The sequence below is a fragment of the Staurois parvus genome, unplaced genomic scaffold (genome assembly GCF_062004578.1).
Source record: "Staurois parvus isolate SC_StPar_1 unplaced genomic scaffold, SC_StPar_1.0 ptg000151l, whole genome shotgun sequence".
In the NCBI taxonomy this organism is placed as follows: Eukaryota; Metazoa; Chordata; class Amphibia; order Anura; family Ranidae; genus Staurois; species Staurois parvus.
This window is the reverse complement of record NW_028317947.1, coordinates 16178232-16202500: the sequence shown is the minus strand read 5'-3', so window position 1 is coordinate 16202500 and position 24269 is coordinate 16178232. Positions and strand designations below refer to the sequence as shown.

Genomic DNA, 24269 nt, shown 5'->3' with positions numbered 1-24269 from the left:
CCCGGAATTTTGGACCACTCTTCCTTTGCAAACAGCTCCAGGTCTCTCTTATTGGAAGGACACCTTTTCCCAACAGCAATTTTAAGATCTCTCCACAGGTGTTCAATGGGATTTAGATCTGGGCTCATTGCTGGCCACTTCAGAACTCTCCAGCGCTTCTTTGCCATCCATTTCTGAGTGCTTTTTGACGTATGTTTGGGGTCATTGTCCTGCTGGAAGACCCAGGATCTTGGACGCAAACCCAGCTTTCTGACACTGGGCCCTACAGTGCGACCCAAAATCCTTTGGTAATCCTCAGATTTCATGATGCCTTGCACACAGTCAAGGCACCCAGTGCCAGAGGCAGCAAAACAACCCCAAAACATCATTGAACCTCCACCATATTTTACCGTAGGTACTGTGTTTTGTTCTTTGTAGGCCTCATTCCGTTTTCGGTAAACAGTAGAATGATGTGCTTTACCGAAAAGCTCTATCTTGGTCTCATCTGTCCACAAGACGTTTTCCCAGAAGGCTTTTGGCTTACTCAAGTACATTTTGGCAAACTGTAGTCTTGCTTTTTTATGTCTCTGTGTCAGCAGTGGGGTCCTCCTGGGTCTCCTGCCATAGCGTTTCATTTCATTTAAATGTCGACGGATAGTTCGCGCTGACACTGATGCTCCCTGAGCCTGCAGGACAGCTTGAATGTCTTTGGAACATGTTTGGGGCTGCTTATCCACCATCCGGACTATTCTGCGTTGCAATCTTTCATCAATTTTCCTCATCCGTCCACGACCAGGGAGATTAGCTACAGTGCCATGGGTTGCAAACTTCTTGATAATGTTGCGCACTGTGGACAAAGGCAAATCTAGTTCTCTGGAGATGGACTTGTAACCTTGAGATTGTTGATATTTTGCCACAATTTTGGTTTTCAGGTCCTCAGACAGTTCTCGTCTCCTCTTTCTGTTGTCCATGCTTAGTGTGGCACAGACAGACACACAATGCAAAGGTTAAGTGAACGTCTCTCCTTTTTATCTGCTTTCAGGTGTGATTTCTATATTGCCCACACCTGTTACTTGCCCCAGGTGAGTTTACAGGAGCATCACATGCTTGTAACATTCTTATTTATCCGCAGTTGTGAAAGGGTGCCAATACTTTTGTCCAGCCCATTTTTGGAGGTTTGTGTGACATTATGTCGAATTTGCTTTCTTTCCTCCCTTTTTTTGTTTTGTCCCAATACACACAAAGGGAATAAACATGTGTATAGCAAAACATGTGTTAATGCAATACGTTTCGTGAGAAATACATGATTTCCTGGAGAAATATCAAGGGTGCCAACAATTTCGGCCATGACTGTATGTGCCATTTTTAAAAATGTATCCAGAGTTCCACTTTAAGATGTACTGTTCTGGCTGCTTTTTATCCAGTGAAGATAACTATGTAAGTTCACACCTTGGAAGGGTCTCGTTGTTTTCTCCTAGGTATTCGTATTCCATGTGTAAGTTACTCCGACACACATTATCTGCTCCACACTCCTTCTTGAAGTCAACCTACAACAAGAATATATCATATAATATATATATTGTATCTTTCTTGCATGCAAGTTTATTAAGGGCCCGCCACCAACATAAGATTTCCTACCATTGACATACAGTAAGTTTGTGGACACTTGACATACCAGTAAGTAATGGACAGTCCATCCATAAACCATGGTCATTAATAAAGTAGAAGGAAAGGCAATGCAGTAACCAATCTTTCCATTGTTATCTCCACACTGCTCTTATATTTGTTGCATACAGTTTGTAAATAATCTCAATATAAATACTCTTTTACATTTTTTTTCCTCCTAGTGGTCATGTGATCGCAAAGCTCCACTGAGCTGATCTCTTTCTCTTTGTGACTTTTTCCGAGCTGACAACCCTGTAGAGCTATGGACACTGGTGGGATAACAGCACTGCTCTAAGGATTTGGCTGTGTTGTTGGCCCTGCCCAGGTAGACACACTCACTGCAGATTTGAGGTCACAAGACTGCTTGGAAAAAGTTTAAGGAAAGGTATTTCCATTGAGGTTTATTACAAACTGTATACAGTAAATGGGGAAGTGACATTTAAAAAGGTGGATTATTGCATGGCCTTTCCATCCACTCTAAAGAAATGGCTCCATCTTTGTGGTTTCAACAGCCTCCACTCTTTCCCTCCACTCTAGGGAGGCTTTCCACATGATATTAGAGTGTGTTTGTGGGAATTTCAGCCAAAGGAGCATTTGTGAAGCCAGATAGTGATGTTGTAAGAGAAGACCGGGCTTGTAATTGTTATTCCAATTCAACCTAAAAGATGGTCAATAGGGTTGAGGTCAGGTCTCCGTGCAGGCCACTCAAGTTCTTCCACAGCAGACTCATCATACTAGATGTGTATGGAGCTGATTTTGTGCACAGAGTAATGCTGGAACAGAAAAGGCCCTTCCCCAAGAGCAGAGATGTCTATATGTTCTTTGTATGCCGTGGCATTACCGGTACCCTTCATTATAAACACCTGAACTCAATAATTTGGAGAGGTGTCCACATACTTTTTCCCAACTAGAGTAGGTGTGATTGGTCAGTTGTCCACATACTTTAACCCAAACAGAGTGGATGTGATGGTCAGGTGTCCACATACTTTAGCCATACAGAGTAGATGTGATGGTCAGGTGTCCACATACTTTAGCCATACAGAGTAGATCTGATGGTCAGGTGTCCACATACTTTTACTCATACAGAGTAGGTGCGATAGTCAGGTGTCCACATACTTTTACTCATACAGAGTAGGTGCGATAGTCAGGTGTCCACATACTTTTACTCATACAGAGTAGGTGCGATAGTCAGGTGTCCACATACTTTTACCCATATAGAGTAGGTGCGATGATCAGGTGTCCACGTACTTTAGGCATATAGAGTAGGTATGATGGAAGGGTGTGCACTTTCTTTTACCCATATAGAGTAGGTGTGATGGTCAGGTGTCCATACACTTTTACACATATAGAGTAGGTATGACGGAAGGGTGTCCACCTACTTTTACTCATACAGAGTAGGTGTGATGGTCAGGTGTCCACATACTTTTACCCAAATAGAGTAGGTGTGATGGTTAGGTGTCCACCTACTTTTACCCATATAGAGTAGGTGTGATGGTTAGGTGTCCACCTACTTTTACCCATATAGAGTAGGTGTGATGGTTAGCAGAGATGTCTATATGTTCTTTGTATGCCGTGGCATTACCGGTACCCTTTATTATAAACACCTGAACTCAATAATTTGGAGAGGTGTCCACATACTTTTTCCCAACTAGAGTAGGTGTGATTGGTCAGTTGTCCACATACTTTAACCCAAACAGAGTGGATGTGATGGTCAGGTGTCCACATACTTTAGCCATACAGAGTAGATGTGATGGTCAGGTGTCCACATACTTTAGCCATACAGAGTAGATCTGATGGTCAGGTGTCCACATACTTTTACTCATACAGAGTAGGTGCGATAGTCAGGTGTCCACATACTTTTACTCATACAGAGTAGGTGCGATAGTCAGGTGTCCACATACTTTTACCTATATAGAGTAGGTGCGATGATCAGGTGTCCACGTACTTTAGGCATATAGAGTAGGTATGATGGAAGGGTGTGCACTTTCTTTTACCCATATAGAGTAGGTGTGATGGTCAGGTGTCCATACACTTTTACACATATAGAGTAGGTATGACGGAAGGGTGTCCACCTACTTTTACTCATACAGAGTAGGTGTGATGGTCAGGTGTCCACATACTTTTACCCAAATAGAGTAGGTGTGATGGTTAGGTGTCCATCTACTTTTACCCATATAGAGTAGGTGTGATGGTTAGGTGTCCACCTACTTTTACCCATATAGAGTAGGTGTGATGGTTAGGTGTCCACCTACTTTTACCCATATAGAGTAGGTGTGATGGTTAGGTGTCCACCTACTTTTACCCATACAGAGTAGGTGTGATGGTTAGGTGTCCACCTACTTTTACCCATATAGAGTAGATGTGATGATCAGGTGTCCACATACTTTTACCCATATAGAGTAGGAGTGATGGTCAGGTGTCCACGTACTGTTACCCATATGAAGTAGGTACTATGGTCAGCTGTCCACATACTGTTACTCATATACAATAGGAGTGTGTCAGGGCAGGAGCCGAGGAACGGACAGGCAGGCCTAACAATGTAACGCACTGACTGACGACAACCACCACCCACAGACCGAAGTCCCTCAGGGCGCAGAGTCTAAGTCCCAGGCTGCCCTTCACCAGGGCCCCTGATGGTGGGGATGGACTTGACGCAGCCAGGAACCAGGTCGCGGCCCCCGAGACACCTCAGCTGCGGTAATGGCCGCCGCCAATGGCGTGTAGCTGGTGGAAGAGACAAAAGTGTAGTCAGACAGGCCGGGGTCAACAATAACAGGACAAAACAGTACAGGACAGCAGACGAGAATCACAGGTCACGAGCCGGGTTCAGCAACAGAGGGTCAGATCAAAGGAGAATACAAAGAATAGTCAAGTCACAAGCCAAATCAGATACCAGGAGAGTCACGAGAGTCAGAACAGAGTAATAGCAACACAAAGACACAAGTGCAAAGAGCATGTGCGGGCCACAGGCTTATATGTCATCAGCCACGCCCCTCTGGGGGGTGGACCTCAGAGACCTGAAGGCATAAAAGGATTCCCACCATGCACAGCAGAATCCAAGATGGACGCCAGCACATGGAGTAACATAACCTCAGGGAAAAGGTAGGACCTTGACAGAGTGATGGTCAGCTGTCCACATACTGTTACTCATATACAATAGGAGTGATTTTCAGCTGTCCACATACTGTTACCCATATAGAGTAGGAGTGATGGTCAGCTGTCCACGTACTATTACCCATACAGAGTAGGAGTGATGATCAGCTGTCCACATACTGTTACCCATATAGAGTAGGAGTGATGGTCAGGTGTCCACATACTGTAACCCATATAGAGTAGGAGTGATGGTCAGCTGTCCATGTACTGTTACCCATATAGAGTAGGAGTGATGGTCAGGTGTCCACATACTGTTACCCATATAGAGTAGGAGTGATGGTCAGCTGTCCACATACTGTTACCCATATACAATAGGAGTGATGATCAGGTGTCCACATACTGTTACCCATATAGAGTAGGAGTGATGGTCAGCTGTCCACGTACTGTTACCCATATAGAGTAGGAGTGATGGTCAGCTGTCCACATTCTGTTACCCATATAGAGTAGGAGTGATGGTCAGCTGTCCACGTACTGTTACCCATATAGAGTAGGAGTGATGGTCAGCTGTCCACATTCTGTTACCCATATAGAGTAGGAGTGATGGTCAGCTGTCCATGTACTGTTACCCATATAGAGTAGGAGTGATGGTCAGCTGTCCACATTCTGTTACCCATATAGAGTAGGAGTGATGGTCAGCTGTCCACGTACTGTTACCCATATAGAGTAGGAGTGATGGTCAGGTGTCCACATACTGTTACCCATATAGAGTAGGAGTGATGGTCAGGTGTCCACATACTGTTACCCATATAGAGTAGGAGTGATGGTCAGCTGTCCACATACTGTTACCCATATAGAGTAGGAGTGATGGTCAGCTGTTCACATTCTGTTACCCATATAGAGTAGGAGTGATGGTCAGCTGTCCACGTACTGTTACCCATATAGAGTAGGAGTGATGGTCAGCTGTCCACATTCTGTTACCCATATAGAGTAGGAGTGATGGTCAGCTGTCCATGTACTGTTACCCATACAGAGTAGGAGTGATGGTCAGCTGTCCACGTAATCTTACCCATATAGAGTAGGAGTGATGATCAGCTGTCCACGTAATCTTACCCATATAGAGTAGGAGTGATGGTCAGCTGTCCACGTACTGTTACCCATACAGAGTAGGAGTGATGGTCAGGTGTCCACATTCTGTTACCCATATAGAGTAGGAGTGATGGTCAGCTGTCCACGTACTATTACCCATATAGAGTAGGAGTGATGGTCAGCTGTCCACGTACTGTTACCCATACAGAGTAGGAGTGATGGTCAGCTGTCCACGTACTATTACCCATACAGAGTAGGAGTGATGATCAGCTGTCCACGTACTGTTACCCATATAGAGTAGGAGTGATGGTCAGCTGTCCACGTACTGTTACCCATACAGAGTAGGAGTGATGATCAGGTGCCCACATAATTTTGCCCATATAGTGTATGAGAAAACACAGGTTGCTCATTTACGTAATTACACATTTACAGCAAACAACCACTAGAGGTCACTATAGAAACATCATACTGCCATCTGCAGAAAACCAAGCATAACCTTGAATAGAATACATTTTTTTATCTTCGCTCTTTGTGTTTCTTATATTGTGGGTTTCCTACTGATAGTTGCAAACATCAAGACTAAACCTATAAAGCGCAGAAGAATATTTGCTCTGGTCCACCAAGAAAGTCCATCTAGACTTGTTGGCATTAAAATACACATCGTGCTCCCAATTTAATGGGTGTAGTCCTATTTTTTATTAAAAAAAAGTTTTTTTTCTTTACCTTAAAGCATGTTTTACATCCTAAAGCTCTTTTAGTATCCCAATGTAAACATTATTCTTTCCAGAATTCCCCAGCCAAAGAATTCCCCAGAGATAAGATGCATCACATTAAACACACATGAGAAAATTCAAACTCACTAATAAATATTCCCTTAAATATTTGATATATAATATTTGGGATTTCTGGTTTTCTCATTGCCCTGGTAGCCACAGAACATTAGCAAAGGTACTCCTGTGACCCAAAAGAGAAGTATGGTCATAAAAGGTTTGTCTGTGCTTCTATTTTAAAACAGATTTTGTTAGTATCTCTATATCTGATGCATTAGATCAGTGGTCTCCAAACTGCGGCCCAGGGGCCAGATGTGGCTCTTTGCTGGCCTTCATCCAGCCCTTGAGGCACTATTCCTCCCACTTAACAAAGGAGAATAATTCCTGTCACTGACACCAACAGTGGGGCTATATATATATATATATATATATATATATATATATATATACACACACACTGCATGTTGAAATGCGTTTTTCTTACAAAATATATGAAAAATATTTTTAAAAATATATTTTGTTTAAATATATTCAGATCTTTTTTTAACATATAAAAAAGTAATTTTAACATACATTTTTACATATATTTGTAAATACATTCAAAAAATGTAGATTTGTATTTTTAAAGACATACAGTATATTTGAAATGTATTTTAAAAAATATTCTTCATATATTTTATAATAACAACGCACTTCAACATGCAGTGTGTGTATATTTGTATATATATATATATATCTATATAGATATAGATATATATACACACACACTGCATGTTGAAATGTGTTTATTATATATTACAAAATGTATGAAAAATATTTTTAAAAATATATTTTGTTTAAATATATTCAGATTTTTTTTAACATATAAAAAAAGTCATTTTAACATACATTTTTACATATATTTATTTGTAAATACATTAAAAAAATGTAGATTTGTATTTTTAAAGAAATACAGTATATTTGAAATGTATTTAAAAAAATATTTTTCATATATTTTGTAAGAAAAATGCTTCTCAACATACACATACGTGTGTGTGTGCGTGCATCTCTCTCTCTCTCTCTCTCTCTCTCTCTCTCTCTCTCTCTCTCTCTCTCTCTCTCTCCACACACTGCATGTTGAGAAGCGTTTTTCTTACAAGATATATGAAAAATATTTTTTAAAATACATTTCAAATATACTGTGTCTTTAAAAATACAAATCTACTTTTTTTATGTATTTACAAATATATGTAAAAATGTATGTTAAAATTACTTTTTTATATGTTAAAAAAAACTGAATATATTTAAACAAAATATATTTTTAAAAATACATTTCAAATATACTGTATGTCTTTAAAAAAACAAATCTACATTTTTTCAAATGCATCAACAGATATATGTAAAAATATATGTTAAAATGACTTTTCTGTGTGTTAAAAAAAATCTGAAGTGTATATTTAAAAAAAATACATTTTCAAAAATATTTTTCCTATATTTTGTTATATATAAAAAAAACACATTTCAACATGCAGTGTGTATGTGTATATATATATATATATATATATATATATATATATACACACACACACACACACACACACCCACACACATACATATATATATATATATATATATATATATATATATATAACTATAGAGAGAGAGAGAAAGAGAGATTTATTGAAATATATTAAATACGGCCAAAATTGTAGCATTTCAAATATGTGTCAATATATTTGAGAAGAATATTTTAAAAATATATTTCAAGTATATTTTTCTTCCATATAGGCTGCTCTATCCAAAACAAAATGAAACTTTTTGTGCTGTTTACCTCCACAATTTGCTCCGTACTCTGATCTTGGTTGAGCACGGGGAAGTTGTCCAATGAAGCCACATTAGTGCGGGGCTTCAGATCCCGTTCCAGAATGGCATATTTTAGCGAGATTCGGATAGGATGCAGCTTATCTCGAATATTGTCCTGCAATGTGAATAAAATAAAACGCTGATAAGCACAGAAAGTAGGTAAAGAATTTCAACTATACATTGCATACGATGCAAGTAGGAACAAATGTAGCGTTTCTGCAGCACGGAATGTTCCTGTAATGATGTGGTTTGGTGTGTATGCCAAGGATTCTAATGATCTGTGTTATACTGTGAAAACTGTCTATTCTATGTCACTCCCCTGTGAAAGAATACGGTGTATTTAATGTGTTTAAACAAACTGTGGGAAAAAAAAGAAAACCACAGTGGGATTTAGGTTGATATGTGTGTATATAAACCTCAAACAAAAAATAATGAAGACTATAACTCCAAAACACACACAAAAAAGTGCAGACTCAATGGACCATGTGGTCTTTGGTCATGCTGTCGTTCCTTTAGGTCCATCCAGGGACCGCAGCTGTCAGACCACGGCCGAACGCTGGAAGCCTCGCCACCTCTTCACCCCGCTCGGGCCACTTCTCCTCCGCCGAGACCTTCCCTCTCACAGGTAGGTCTCCGGTGGTCATCCTCTGCAGCTATGAGGGCACTTAGGGAGGATAGGAAGGACGGCTGTCAGAGAGTGCTTACTCCACACCAGGGGTGGACTGACCATTGGGGAACTTGGGCACTGCCCGAGGGCCCAGGGTCAGTAGGGGGCGCCATGAGATGTCCCTGGTACCTTTCATAGGCTTTTTTTGGGTGTGGTTTGAGTGTGGGTGAGGACACAGGGGCCCCATGATCCCCTATTGCCCAGGGGCCCCATGAGTTGTCAGTCCGCCCCTGCTCCACACTCTCCCTCGCCGCCATGCTCAGGCTCCTCCTCCCAGATTGATGGGTGATGACAGCTAATGACCTCCCTTTAGGTTTCTATAATAAGTAATAAACATTTTTAAACAACTGAAATTCTGGATTTAAGTCCTCACGCACACGGGACATTTTGATAACGCTGGTAACATTAGCCGCATAAAGTCACGTTAAAAACCTGATTTTTTCAGCTTTTTTGTATTGGCGTTTAGCAGCGTTTTGCTTTGTTAAACGGCGTTTTCCCGCGTTTGTGTTTTTTTTATCCCCCCAAAAAATTTTGAGGTGTCAACAGAAGTTCCAAAGCATCGCTTTGCGGCATTTTACTGTGTTTTGCAGCGTTTTACGGCGTTAGAGCATTTTTTCCAGCTAAAAAACTCCTCTAGAAACCCACTAGTCCTGGGTTTTTTTTCCAGCCAATTTCCAGTTCTGTATCCTTGCCCTGGGTGCTGGATGGACCTGTCCCTCTACAAGCCCATGTAAATAGTAGGGTTGAAGAAAGATCTGGCGGCTTACCTCGACAAAAAATTCCATGGAAAAAGACTTTGACATGGTGCCCATATTCCACATATCAGTATCGTGACAAGCTCATCAAGTGCCCAGGGCAAGGATGTGGAATCGCACCCCCTCCCCCACTGTTAATTTTACTGTCCAGTGTCCATTCTCTGCCCCTTGTTCCTCTGTGCCCAGGGCAGCTGCCCCTCCTGCCCACCCCTTGCCCTGGCCCTGTTACATAAGCCCTCATGCACAGTGAACGTTTTGGTAACGCTGGTAACGTTAGTTGTGTAAAGTCACGTTAAAAACGTGAGTTTTTCAGCTTTTTTTAGCGTTTTTTGTATTAGCGGTTAGCGGCGGTTTACCGAGTTTAGCCATGTTTTCCCGCATTTTTCCATGTTTTTTTAGCCTTTTTTTTTACCAAAAAAAAATTTTTTTCTGATAAAAAAAATCCAAAAACGCCAGTTTGTGGTGTTTTACCGCATTTTGCTGCGTTTTTCAGCGTTAGAGCATTTTTTCCAGCTAAAAAACTCCTCTAGAAACCCACTAGTCCTGGGTTTTTTTTCCAGCCAATTTCCAGTTCTGCATCCTTGCCCTGGGTGCTGGATGGACCTGTCCCTCTACAAGCCCATGTAAATAGTAGGATGGAAGAAAGATCTGGCGGCTTACTTCGACAAAAAATTCCATGGAAAAAGACTTTGACATGGTGCCCAGATCCCACATATCAGTATCGGGACAAGCTCATCAAGTGCCCAGGGAAAGGATCTGTAATCGCACCCCCTCCCCCCACTGTTAATTCATGCCATAGAATGCCCAGTGTCCATTCTCTGTTCCTTGTTCCTCTGTGCCCAGGGCAGCTGCCCCTCCTGCCCACCCCTTGCCCTGGCCCTGATACATAAGCCCTCATGCATAGTGAACATTTTGAGAACGCTGGTAATGTTAGTCACGTTAAAAATTTGAGTTTTTAAGCTTTTTTAGCGGTTTTTGCGTTTTACCGCGTTTAGACACGTTTTCCCATGTTTTTTAGCCTTTTTTTTACCAAAAAAAATCCACAAATGCCAGTTTGCAGTGTTTTACTGCGTTTTTCAGCATTAGAGCCTTTTTCCAGATAAACTCCTCCAGAAACCCACTAGCTCTGGGTTTGTTTTCCAAGCCCATGTAAATAGTAGGGTTGAAGAAAGATCTGGCGGCTTACCTCGACAAAAAATTCCATGGAAAAAGACTTTGACATGGTGCCCAGATCCCACATATCAGTATCGGGACAAGCTCATCAAGTGCCCAGGGCAAGGATTTTTCCAGCCAAAAAACGTCCCAGTCAAAAAATGTTGATTCCAGTCTATGTGTGAATGGACACATAGGATAACATGCTGGGGGGTTTACTAGCTGTAGAAAAAAAACATCAAAAGCCAAAAACAGCCGCTGTAAAAACATCCCGTGCGCATGTCAAGGTCCTACCTTTTCCCAGAGGTTATGTTACTCCATGTGCTGGCATCCATCTTGGATTTATGCTGAGCATGGTGGGAAGCTTTTATGCCTTCAGGTCTCTGAGGTCCATCCCCCAGAGGGGTGTGGCTGAGTACATATAAGCCTGTGATCCGCACATGCTCTTTGCACTTGTGTCTGTCTTGCTACAGCTCTGTGTATATGCTCGTGACTCTTCTGGTATTTGACTCGGCTTGTGACTAGACCATTCTCTGTGTTTTCCTTCGATCTGACCTTCCGTTGCTGAACCCGGCCCGTGACCTGTGATTCTCTGTCTACTGTTCTGTACTGTTTTGTCCCGTTGTTGTTGACCCAGCTTGTCTGACTACGCTATTGTCATTCTCACCAGCTACACGCCATTGGCGGCGGCCATTACCGCAGCCGGGGTGTCTCGGGGGCCGCGACCTGGTTCCTGGCTGTGTCAAGTCCATCCCCACCATCAGGGGCCCTGGTGAAGGGCAGCCTGGGACTTAGACTCCGCGCCCTGAGGGACTTCGGTCTGTTGGTGGTAGTTGTCGTCAGCCAGTGCGTTACCCTGCCACTAGGCCTACCTGTCCGTTCCACAGCCCTGCCCTGACATTACACAAGTGCCATGAATCCTGACGGTGCAGGTACGCCTTCACTTCCAATGTTGGTCGCCAGACTGGATCAACAGGATCTCCTGTTGGATCAGTTCGCTCAGGCGTTGCAAACTCTGTTGGCACGCAACGCGCACCTTACTCCTGGTGTTGTTAGGCCGGTTGTCACTCCGGTGGTCGCTCCCGCTGCTGTTCCGCTGGTTGCGCCTACCGCCGCGGCTGCTGCGGTACCCGCGGCGCCCAGAGGTATGACTGGTTCAGCCCCTCTTCCACAGCGCTTTGGGGGTGAGCCGAGTCGTCAGTGTCGTGGTTTCCTCAACCAGGTGGGGATTTACTTCGAATTAATACCCCACGCTTTTCCGACTGAGAGGTCAAAGGTGGGTTTCCTAATATCGCTACTCTCAGACAAGGCCTTGGCCTGGGCGAATCCCTTATGGGAGAGGAATGACCCAGTGATTCACGAGTTTTCCGGTTTTGTCGATGCCTTCCGTAGGGTATTCGACGTACCGGCTCGCTCCGCCTCGGCTGCCAAGCTGCTCATGTCTATGCATCAGGGTTCACGGACCGTTGCCGAGTACGCCATAGAGTTTCGTACCCTGGCAGCAGAGGTGGGTTGGAACAATGAGGCTCTGGTGGCTGCGTTTTCTCAGGGTCTTTCTGATGCATTGAAGGACGAGATCGCAGCCAAGGAATTGCCTGTGGAAGCACTAATTTCCTTCCTGATCCTGATTGATACCAGGCTCAGGGAGAGGCCTTCACTCAAGGAACGCCTGCGGAGGCCTTCCAATCGACTGGCACCTGCGTTTTCTGTCCCACCCATTCCTCCCTCTCCTCCCACGCCTCCTGGGGATAGCTTGTCTGGTGGTGAGCCCATGCAGCTGGGGTTTGCTCGCCTTTCCGAGGGAGAGCGGGCCGCTCGGCGTCAGGAGGGTCGCTGCCTGTACTGTGGTCTTGGTGGGCACTTTTGGCGGTCCTGTCCGGTCCGTCCGGGAAACGCTCGCACCTGAGATCCTGTCGGGGACAGATCTTGGGTGGAGTCTCCTCGTCCCCGGCGTTCCGCAGAGATAAGCCACTGATCACCGTTGTCCTCTCTTGGGCGGAGGGCTCGGTGACGGCCCAGGCGTTGGAAGATTCTGGGGCCGGCGGGTTGTTTATGGACAGCTCGTTTGCTGCCCAGCACTCCAATCCCCTGCAGGCTCGAGTTACCCCATTGGTTCTCGAGGCGATAGATGGCAGGCCCCTGCAACCACCGCAAGTTACCCACGAGACTATGCCAGTTGAAGTAGCTATTGGGGCTGTTCACAGGGAGTTGGCCTGTTTCCAGGTGATTTCTTCTCCGCACTATTCGGTGGTTTTGGGGTATCCCTGGCTCCAGATGCACAATCCAACCTTCAATTGGCAAACTGCCGAGATTCTCTCGTGGTCTCCACAGTGTGGGGCCGGGTGCATCCGTGGGCCGGTTAAGGTGTTGTGTGCCTCCTCAGACTCTGCGTTGCCCACTGATTATGGGGAGTACCAGGACGTGTTTGATAAGGTACGCGCTGGTGCCTTACCTGCTCATCGTCCTTACGACTGCGCCATATCCTTGCAACCCGGTGCCACTCCTCCACGTGGCAGGGTGTATCCTCTCTCGGTTGCGGAGAATAAGGCCATGGAGGAGTACGTTGCGGATGCGCTTTCCCGGGGGCACATTCGTAAGTCTACTTCCCCAGCTGGAGCAGGCTTTTTATTTGTAAAGAAGAAGGGTGGTGAATTGAGGCCCTGCATTGATTATAGGGGTCTCAATCGAATCACCACTAAGAATGCATACCCGATTCCCTTGATTACTGAGTTGTTCGACCGCCTTAAGGGGGCAACAGTCTTTACCAAACTTGACATTAGGGCGGCGTACAACCTCGTACGGATCAAACAGGGGGATGAGTGGAAGACCGCGTTTAACACCAGAACCGGCCACTACGAATACCTGGTGATGCCCTTCGGGTTGTGTAACGTGCCCGCAGTTTTTCAGGAATTCATAAATGATGTCCTGCGTGACTTGTTGCAGCAGTGCGTGGTAGTTTACTTGGATGACATCCTGGTTTACTCTGCCTCCATGGAGTCCCATATCCAGGATGTCAAGCAGGTGCTGCAACGATTACGTGAGAACGAACTTTTTTGGAAACTTGAGAAGTGTGAATTCCATCGATCCCAAGTTGCCTTTTTAGGCTACATCATATCTGCGGAGGGATTCTCCATGGACCCTCAGAAGGTTTTGGCGGTTCTGCAGTGGCCTCGTCCCAATGGTCTTCGGCCCATTCAGCGTTTTTTGGGTTTTGCCAACTACTATCGGAAGTTCATCAGGAACTTCTCCACGCTGGCAAAGCCTCTCTCAGACCTAACCAAGAAGGGCAGTAATCCTCACGAGTGGTCATCCGAGGCCATCGTAGCTTTCGAGGCTCTGAAATCCGCCTTCGCTTCGGCTCCGATACTGTCTCATCCCAATCCTGGATTGCCCTTCGTCCTTGAGGTCGATGCATCCGAGACTGGAGTAGGCGCTCTCCTGTCTCAACGTCGGTCGCCCGATGGACCCCTACTTCCCTGTGGTTTCTACTCCAGGAAGCTTTCCTCTGCAGAGTGCAACTACCAGATTGGAGATAGGGAGTTGTTGGCAATCATACTGGCTCTCAAGGAATGGAGGCACCTGCTCGAGGGCTCCGCGGTTCCGGTCCTCATTCTTACCGATCATAAGAACCTGACTTATCTTTCGGAGGCCAAAAGATTGACACCCCGTCAGGCCAGATGGGCCTTGTTTTTGTCGCGGTTCAACTATGTGGTCTCCTATTTGCCTGGTTCCAAGAATGTCAGGGCTGATGCATTATCGCGGCAATACTCTGAGTTGTCCAGGGAGGACTCTGAGCCAGCCTCGGTCATACCTCCAGATCAGATCCTGGCTGCCATTCGCACCAGTCTGACTTCTCCCCTTGGGGAGCAGATTTTGGCGGCTCAAACTGACGCTCCTCCCGAGAGACCGGAGGGTAGATGTTTTGTACCCGAGGGGTTGCGCACCCGTCTGCTGCGTACTTAGCATAACTCCAAAACTGCCGGGCATCCGGGGAGGAACCAGTTGTCTTGGGTCGTCTCTCGGTTGTTCTGGTGGCCAACTCTCCGTGCCAACATCGCCTCTTATGTAGCGGCATGTTCGATCTGTGCCCAGAATAAATCTCCACGGCATCTTCCAATGGGTCTTCTGCAACCCATTCCCAATGGGGAGCGTCCTTGGTCACACCTGGGCATGGACTTTATTGTAGACCTCCCTGTGTCTCGGGGTCATACGGTCATTCTCATGGTCGTCGATCGTTTTTCCAAAATGTGCCATTGTATTCCACTCAGGAAATTACCAACAGCGCAAGAACTGGCCACGGTCTTTTCCAGGGAGATTTTTCGCCTGCATGGGTTGCCCAAGGTGATTGTCTCGGACCGCGGGAGTCAGTTCGTGTCCAGATTCTGGCGCGCCTTCTGCTCCCAGTTGGGTATTAGTCTCTCCATTTCTTCAGCCTACCACCCGCAGTCCAATGGGGCTGCGGAGCGTTCCAATGAGGCCTTAGAACAATTCCTTCGGTGTTATATCTCGGACCATCAGGACGATTGGGCCGATCTCCTGCCTTGGGCAGAGTTTGCCAGGAACTCAGCGGTCAACTCCTCCTCCGGGATGTCTCCCTTCATGGCCAACTATGGGTACCAACCTGCGGTATTACCTGAGAGGTTCTCACCACAGGACATTCCGGCTGTGGAGAACCATCTTGCTGCCCTGCGTTCTTCATGGGGGCAGATCCAGAGGGCTTTGAGGGACTCGGCTCAGCGTCAGAAGTTCCAGGCTGATCGCAGACGGTTGCCCGCTCCTTCATACCAGGTCGGCGATCGGGTGTGGTTGTCTACTCGTAACCTCAATCTAGCTCCCCGTTTTGTTGGTCCTTTTCGCATTCTCCGCAAGGTGAATCCGGTGGCCTATGCCCTTGCCCTTCCACCTGGGATGCGGATCTCCAATATCTTTCATGTATCACTGTTGAAACCTCTGATCTGCAATCGCTTCACTACCTCTCTGCCTCGGCCCCATCCCATTCGGGTTGACAGTCATGAGGAGTATGAGGTGAGCCGGATCCTGGACTCTCGATTGGTGCGCGGTCGATTACAGTTCCTGGTTCATTGGCGCGGTTATGGTCCCGAGGAGCGTTCCTGGGTTCCTTCCGCGGATGTCCATGCTCCTGCCCTCCTCCGCGTTTTTCATACCCGCTTTCCTCAGAAACCTTTTGTTGAGCCGCGGAGGGGGAAGGGCCCTTGAGGAGGAGGTACTGTCAAGGTCCTACCTTTTCCCAGAGGTTATGTTACACCATGTGCTGGCATCCATCTTGGATTTATGCTGAGCATGGTGGGAAGCTTTTATGCCTTCAGGTCTCTGAGGTCCATCCCCCAGAGGGGTGTGGCTGAGTACATATAAGCCTGTGATCCGCACATGCTCTTTGCACTTGTGTCTTGTGTCTTTGTCTTGCTACAGCTCTGTGTATGTGCTCGTGACTCTTCTGGTATTTGACTCGGCTTGTGACTAGACCATTCTCTGTGTTTTCCTTCGATCTGACCTTCCGTTGCTGAACCCGGCCCGTGACCTGTGATTCTCTGTCTACTGTTCTGTACTGTTTTGTCCCGTTGTTGTTGACCCAGCTTGCCTGACTACGCTATTGTCATTCTCACCAGCTACACGCCATTGGCGGCGGCCATTACCGCAGCCGGGGTGTCTCGGGGGCCGCGACCTGATTCCTGGCTGCGTCAAGTCCATCCCCACCATCAGGGGCCCTGGTGAAGGGCAGCCTGGGACTTAGACTCCGCGCCCTGAGGGACTTCGGTCTGTTGGTGGTGGTTGTCGTCAGCCAGTGCGTTACCCTGCCACTAGGCCTACCTGTCCGTTCCACAGCCCTGCCCTGACAGTGCATGAGGACTGAGGGTTTTTTATTATTTACTGGTCTGCCCCTGGAAAAAGTTCACATTCGGGACCTACGGTGCACATCCCCTCATTCCAAGATCTCCTTTGTTCTTCTTAGTCCTGCAACGAGGATTGAATTTGAAGCCCCACACCACTGCTAAGGTCCAGATTATTCCATTATAAGTCAGGGGTACAATCCAAAAAAGTAGCCAGACAAGACCTGTGCTTGTAATTCACACTGGAAAAAATATTATTATCATACAGGATTTATATAGCACCAACAGTTTGCTCAGCACTTTACAATATAAAGGGAGACAATACAGCAACAATACAGTTCAATACAAGAGGGTCAAGAGGGCCTTGGAGCTTACAATCTACCTCGTGGTACAAAAGGTAATAACTGTGGGGGATGGACTGGTAGAAGGAATAGAAGATTCCATTATTAGCTGAGGGCAGGAAAGGCTTCCCTGAAGAGATAGGTTTGCAGAGATTGCCTAAAAGTGAGCAGAGTAGGCGATAGTCTGATAGATTGGGGTAGAGAGTTCCAGAGGAAGCGGGAGGCTCTGGAGAAGTTCTGGAGATGAGCATGGGAGGAGGAGACAAGGGAGCATACCATTGTAGGTCCAGTTCACTTCTGGTTTGTTCACATTGTTGCCAGTCAGGCCCTGACAAAGGGGGCGCTTGGACCTCCGAAATGCGTTGGCTACTTTGGCTACTTTTTTTGGGTTGTCTGAAATTGAATGGAATGAAATTGTATTTGGCCTCTTTAGCAGTGGTGTGGCACTTCACTTTCCATTCTCGTTTCAAAAGATTGTGGAGATCCTCTGGGGTGTAGAAGCCTCCTGCTTAGGAACCAGATCATTTATGCCAACTTAAAAGGACATAAATTACATTTGGTGCAGCGTAGCATGACCGTGCAATTGTCCGTTAAAAGTAATGCACCGCCGTATCGCAAATAATGGCCTGGTCAGGAAGAGGGGAAATCCTCTGGAGGACAAGTTAAGATGTTTACATCAAGTTGAGGCTCCCTAATGATCAAGTTGTATTGGTAGTTATGCCGTGTTTTTTGTTCATGCACCGTGGGGACAGATCTTCACTCACCACTAGGAGAAGCTGGAGATTCTGGCACGGAGTCTCTGGCATTGAGAAGAAGCCCTTGTATACAGCTCCAGTGGCCCCTTGAAACCTCACCCGGGTAGGTCGTCTGTCAAAATCAGCATCCAAAGTGTATTGGAGGGCTGTGAGATTGATAAAAAAAAAAAAAGTTTATTGCGATTTTGGTAATTCTCATCCTAAAAGAACACAGAAAAAAAAATAACCAGTCAGTGAGCTAATCTTGTATTCCAGCGTGAATCAAATCTTCTTATATAAGTTGTACCTGTTTATTTGCAGCCATTTGTCCTGTACACCCTTGTAAAACTCAAGAGATGAAAAGGATTTTTCACAGGCTCACAGAGCAGGGGGCGGGGAGCTGCAGTTACACACTGTACAAGATCTCTGAGAGCTGATTGGAGGAAAGGGACACACCCCTCCTTCACACAGCTCAAAGGAACAGAGCTGAGGCTGTCAATCAACTGGAGCTCCCTCCCCATCACCTTTTTTCTCTTGGTAGTCAGGAAAGCTCGTCAAAAACGACCCATGTTGATAGCAGAGGAACGAGGCAGCAGACAGAAATGACATTTACTGCTCTAGAGAGAGGCAAGTAAACACTACAGCAATATATACTTTGTTCAGATTTCATTTCTGAGGTTTACAACCGTTTTAAGTTTCTCTGTGCGACTCCCTACTTTTCTTTCTTTAACCTCTTCACGCCAGCCAAACGCAAATGTGCGGCCTCCCCAGACGCCGAGTGGCCACAAATTCACGTTCTATTAAAAAAGGACATATGTGCCGAGAGCACGCGCCCTGCGCACTCCCTGCACACATGTCCGGTTCTCACGGAAAGGTTCCGATCTCCTCTTTCGATCGGGACCTTTCCCGATCATGTAACCGCCGTGACAGCGCGTCACGGCGGTCACATGACCCTAAACCCCGCCCCGCCTCCCAGCTTCTGAAACTCCTCATCACTTCCAGTCCGGAGACTTTTACCCCCTCCTGTCCAGGCCAATTTTCAGCTTTCAGTGCTATCACACTTTGAATAACAATTGCGCGGTCATGCAACACTGTACCCATATGAATTTTTTAGCATTTTTTTGAGACAGATAAAGCTTTATTTTGGTGGTATTTATTCACCACTGGGATTTTTATTTTTTTTGCTATGTAAATTAAAATGTCCAAAAATTTTGAAAAAAAGTGTTTTTCTTATACAATTTTGCAATTAAATAATATTTCATCATAAATCCTGGCCAAAATATATTCCGTTATATTTTTAGTAAAAAAAAAATAACCCAGATTAGTTTATAACCAAAAATTATAATTTTTAAACATTTGTTTTACATTTTTTATATTATTTTTATTTTATTTTTTTACATACTGTCACCCTAGCACTACTTACTTGTGGGGGGTGATGAAGATTTTTTTTTTTTTTTTTACACCGATTGCTTTTACACCCATAAAGGCTGTAAAAGCAATAATTTCTCCTTCTCTCTAGCTGCATTCTTGCAGCCATTGAGAACTACTGAGTGAGCTGTGATTGGTCACAGCTTGTCACATGGTACAAGGCTGTTGTGAATAGCCTTGTACCATGTGATCTCTTTGATCATTCACAGATTTCACACGTAGTAAGCAATGATGTCACAAGTGACATCTTGCTTACTACTCTGCATGTGATAACTGATTGGCCAATCAGTGATCACATGATCGGGACCTCGTACAGAGGTCCCGTCTGACGATCGGTATTCCACTGTGTCCGGAGGACACAGCGGGCACCGGAACGCGGTGCTGTGCACTCCCAGGGAGCGCGTACAAGCAGGGTGCGGGGAGGCCGTTTATAAACAGCCACCCGACCCTGCACTGCCACCGTCAGGCCGTTTATATACAACGGCTGGACGGGAGGTGGTTAAAGGGCCAGGAAGCTCCGGTGTGAAGGAGTTAAATTACTTTTCTCTTTCTTCAACAGCTACAGCTGACTCTTTCTTCATCAATGGACATGGCTTAACAGTGTGGAACTTGGCCCACTCACTATACCTAGAACAGACTTTCCATATACTGCAGCCCAGGGGTATTGAATTCAAATTCATGGTGATACGGTCAGCACAATTTTCTTTTAGCAGAGGTCCCAAGCTTATGTTTGTCGATCAAACGACTGACTTCTGTTGAGCGGGGATGGCCACACCACAATCAAAATGTGACCAGTCCCTGCTGAACCAGCCAAACTTTGATCAGAGTATGGCTAGCTTAAAGTGACATTAAACCAAAAGCAAAAAATGTATTATATTGCAGCTTACCAATTCTTAGATGTGATGGCTGCATTAGTTTTTTTTTTTAGGCCTGTTTTCCTTTAACCTCCCCCCGCCAAACGACTTAACGCAGAGAAGCCGCATATATGCAGCCCTATGTAAACACTTTTCTGTGCGCTTCCAGTTATCAGCAGGGATCGGAAAGCTCCCGATGCATACTTGTGATCAGGAGCTTTCCGATCATGTGACCGCTGTGACAGCCAATCACATGACCTGAATGCCCGCCTCCGCCTCCCAGCACTTAGATGCTCCTGGAGGGCCGGGAGGGTTGAATTCATCTGGTGATGTGGCCAGCAAATCTGTTGTTTTTCAACAGAACTGCAGATGTAGCAATTAGAGGGTTGAGAAAAACCATGTAACATTGACAGGAGGGCTTATTCATTTATGCAGTTTGTGTTTTGGGTAGAATGAAGAACAATAAAAAGTTCTGCCTATGACCCCACTGGAGATATTTTCCATCATCTACTGTCCCTGTGACACTCGTATAAATAGGAAGTGATGTGAAATCTTCCAACTGTGCAGACACTTAAAAAAAATGACGAAGGCTCCAGCCCCTCCTTCCCACATAGAAGAAAAATATATTTGAAATATTTTAAAAATATTCTTCCCAAATATATTGACATACATTTGAAATGCTACAATTTTAGTCATATTCTATATATATATATATATATATATATATATATATATACACTGCATGTTGAAATTAAATGAAAGCATTTGAAATGCTACAATTTTGGCCATATTCAATATATTTCAAAATATTTTTCAATAATAAAAAAAAATAATAATAAAATATATATATACATACATATACACTGCATGTTGAAATGTGTTTTTATGGGAAAATATATGAAAAGTATTTTTAAAAATACATTTCAAATATACTGTATGTAATATATGTTAAAATGACTTTTTTATATGTTAAAAAAAATCGGAAGAATATATTTTTAAAAAATATATTTTTAAAAATATTTTTCAGATATTTTGTAACACATAAAAAACGCATTTCAACATGAGATATATATATATATATATATATATATATATATATATATATATATTTATTGAAATATATTTTGAAATATATTGAATATGGCCAAAATTGTAGCAGTTCAAATATATGTCAATATATTTGGGAAGAACATTTTTATATTTCAAATATATTTTTCTTCCATATGGGTTGCTCTATCCAAAACCTTTACAGTATCTCAAAAGGAAAAAAAAAAGTCCTTGCTGTTACTGCTTATAAAGTATTAGATGGAGTTCATCTTCAATTTGTTAGTGTATCTAAATCTGTAAGTACATCTAAGACCCCCCCCCCCCCTTAACAGTAGTTCCCCTGTGCTCCTTCATCCATAGTGGAGGCACTCTAATACAGGAGATGTGTTACTGGCCAGATCACCAGGTGAAAACAAAGGGGAAAGAAGCCTACAAAAACGAATGCAGCCACCCCATATAATCATTAGCAAGCTGATACATACTGTAATAAAGATTTGGTTTTAGGTTTAATACTGCTTTACCCTTTAAAAGTATATCTAAAGGCAGCAATTTTTTTTATTTTATTTTTCCAATAGGGTCACCTGTTCAGGAGACAATAATCTAGAATAGTGTTTTTCAGCCTTTTTACCCTAGAGGAGCCCCTAATATGATTTCTTAAGTCTTAGGGAACCCTTACTAAAACCAATTTAGTAGGGTCAATGGACAAAATGCCCTTTATATTGATGGTCAGTAGGAGGAATTGCCAAAATGTCACCCTTACAGATAGCTAAAAAGATCACTGGTGTCATGCTGATGGTTTTTACCAAGTGGTGATGGGCCATGGAACTATGCCGGCACCATCAAATGGGAGGTCAATCAGCCACAGGTTATGCAATCTCTGGAAGTACTCTAAGGTTCTACAGAACCCTGGTTGACCATGACTGGTCTATAGAGATTTCTTCACACTTTCTGTTGTGTCTGTAGGACAACGTAAAGAAAACATTTTTCTTTGGGCTTTAAATATACATTTAAGGTCTCCATGCACTCAACTCAACTTGACTGTCTATCAGCCACAGGTCATGCAATCTCTGGAGGTACTCTTAAGGTTCCACAGAACCCTGGTTGACCATGACTGGTCTATAGAGATTTATTCACACTTTTTGTTGTGTCTGTAGGACAGAACGTAAAGAAAAAATGTTTCTTTGGGCTTTAAATATACACTTTAAAGTCTCCATACACTCAACTCAACTTGACTGTCTATCAGCCACAGGTCATGCAATCTCTGGAGGTACTCTAAGGTTCCACAGAACTCTGGTTGACCATGACTGGTCTGTAGAGATCTCACACTTTCTGTTGTGTCTGTAGGACAGGATGTAAAGAAAAAATGTTTCTTTGGGCTTTAAATATACACTTTAAGGCAGGGGCGAACTGACAACTCATGGGGCCCCCGGGCAATAGGGGATCATGTGGCCCCTGTGTCCTTGCCCAAACTCAAAAAAGCCTATGAAAAAGGTACCAGGGGCATCTCAAGGGGCCCCCTACTGACCCCGGGCCCTCGGGCAGTGCCCGAGTTTCCAAATGCCCCTGCTTTAAGGTCTCCATGCACTCAACTCGACTGTCTATCATGTAAATCTGTCCAAACCAAATCTTGTCTTTGCATTTCAACCCTTAAGTATGCAACCAATGTCAATGGCAACAAAACTACATATCAGAATGACACCCGCAAGACTCATACTTACTAATATTTCTCTTGTATTTGGGATTGCTCTGTATGTACGAGAAGCAGAAGTGGACATCCATGCTGTATGGAGGAAAGTATTCATTTATGAAGTAAAATACAAATAACATATCCAGCATGCAAGGCTACAGTGAACATGGTGCAATATCATTAAAAGTTTACTTGGTTACATTTTACTAGGGCAGTTTAAAGCAAAGTAAAGTTGGCCATGCAGTGAAAAGCTGGGCTGGATGAGAGATATCCATAGATTCCTCCATCTACGCTAATCAGCATGGATGGAGAAATCCCCTGCTGATAGCTATTGTATTGTGTGAAAGACACCACCCATGGTTGTCCAAATACCCAATAAGTGACCGTCTTTGATAATGAATATAGACTGATGGTTGTCAACCTACGAGATATAGGGGGCCTCAACTACAGCCCCTGACGTCACCTAGGGCCGCACATAATATTCAGTATATGTAATAATATAGAAGAGAGACTTCAAGGCCAGTAGAAGAAATGGTCAGCGTTAACACACATGCTATAAGTGTGGTTGGAGACGTGCTGTAGGAGACACTCAGAGACGCCTGGGGCCTGTTAGAGATTACTGAGATTACAACCCATTTACAAAATCACTGCTGCCTGTTGGGGTCCAAGGAGTGCAAGGCGAGCTCCAAGGGTTGCAGGTTGGGCACTAGAGACATGGAAAATATGGACTCTTACCAGGAAGTTGAGGAACATTTATTGGGATCTACAAGAGTTGGTGTCACAGACAAACTTTTTGAGATACTGATAACAGGACGAGATCTGTAAGAAAAACAAGCTGAAATAAATGAGTATATCTGCAAAATAAGACAATTATATTCAATTTAAAATGCATCTAAACTCAAAAACAAAAATGTTATTTATTGCAACATATTTTTTTTTTGGTAGGATTTTTTCCCTTTATTTTTAGCCTGTAAACATGCAAATAACACACTTCCTGTCCTCTGAGGCTCACGTCTTTACTGTATCTATGGAAGGAGCCAAGGTTGTGACCAGGGGAGGACTGACAACTCATGGGGTCCCCGGGCAATAGGGGATCATGGGTTGCCTGTGTCCTTGCCCAAACTCAAAAAAGCCTATGAAAAGGTACCAGGGGCATCTCATGGGGGCCCCTACTGACCCCGGGCCCTCGGGTAGTGCCCAAGTTTCCAAATGGTCAGTCCGCCCCTGGTTATGACCCAAGCTGAACTTCAAACATGTCTGCTATTGTTCATCTTCATTTTATAGGGGATGGGGAGATATATAAACACAGCATTTTTATGT

The 24269-nt window shown here is 44.4% G+C and overlaps 1 protein-coding gene across 2 annotated transcripts in view; it reads right to left on the bottom strand.

Moving 5' to 3' along the window:
• The window catches only part of ITGA3 (integrin subunit alpha 3), a 131864-nt gene that overhangs the window by 30846 nt on the left and 76749 nt on the right, over nt 1-24269 (bottom strand). For both annotated transcript variants that reach the window (XM_089674508.1, XM_089674507.1), the window contains exons 10-14: nt 23685-23768; nt 22981-23042; nt 17964-18100; nt 8404-8550; nt 1429-1526 (exon numbers count right to left, since the gene is read on the bottom strand). In XM_089674508.1, the coding sequence (XP_089530634.1) occupies nt 1429-1526; nt 8404-8550; nt 17964-18100; nt 22981-23042; nt 23685-23768 (528 nt within the window). The remainder of the gene's footprint in view (nt 1-1428; nt 1527-8403; nt 8551-17963; nt 18101-22980; nt 23043-23684; nt 23769-24269) is intronic.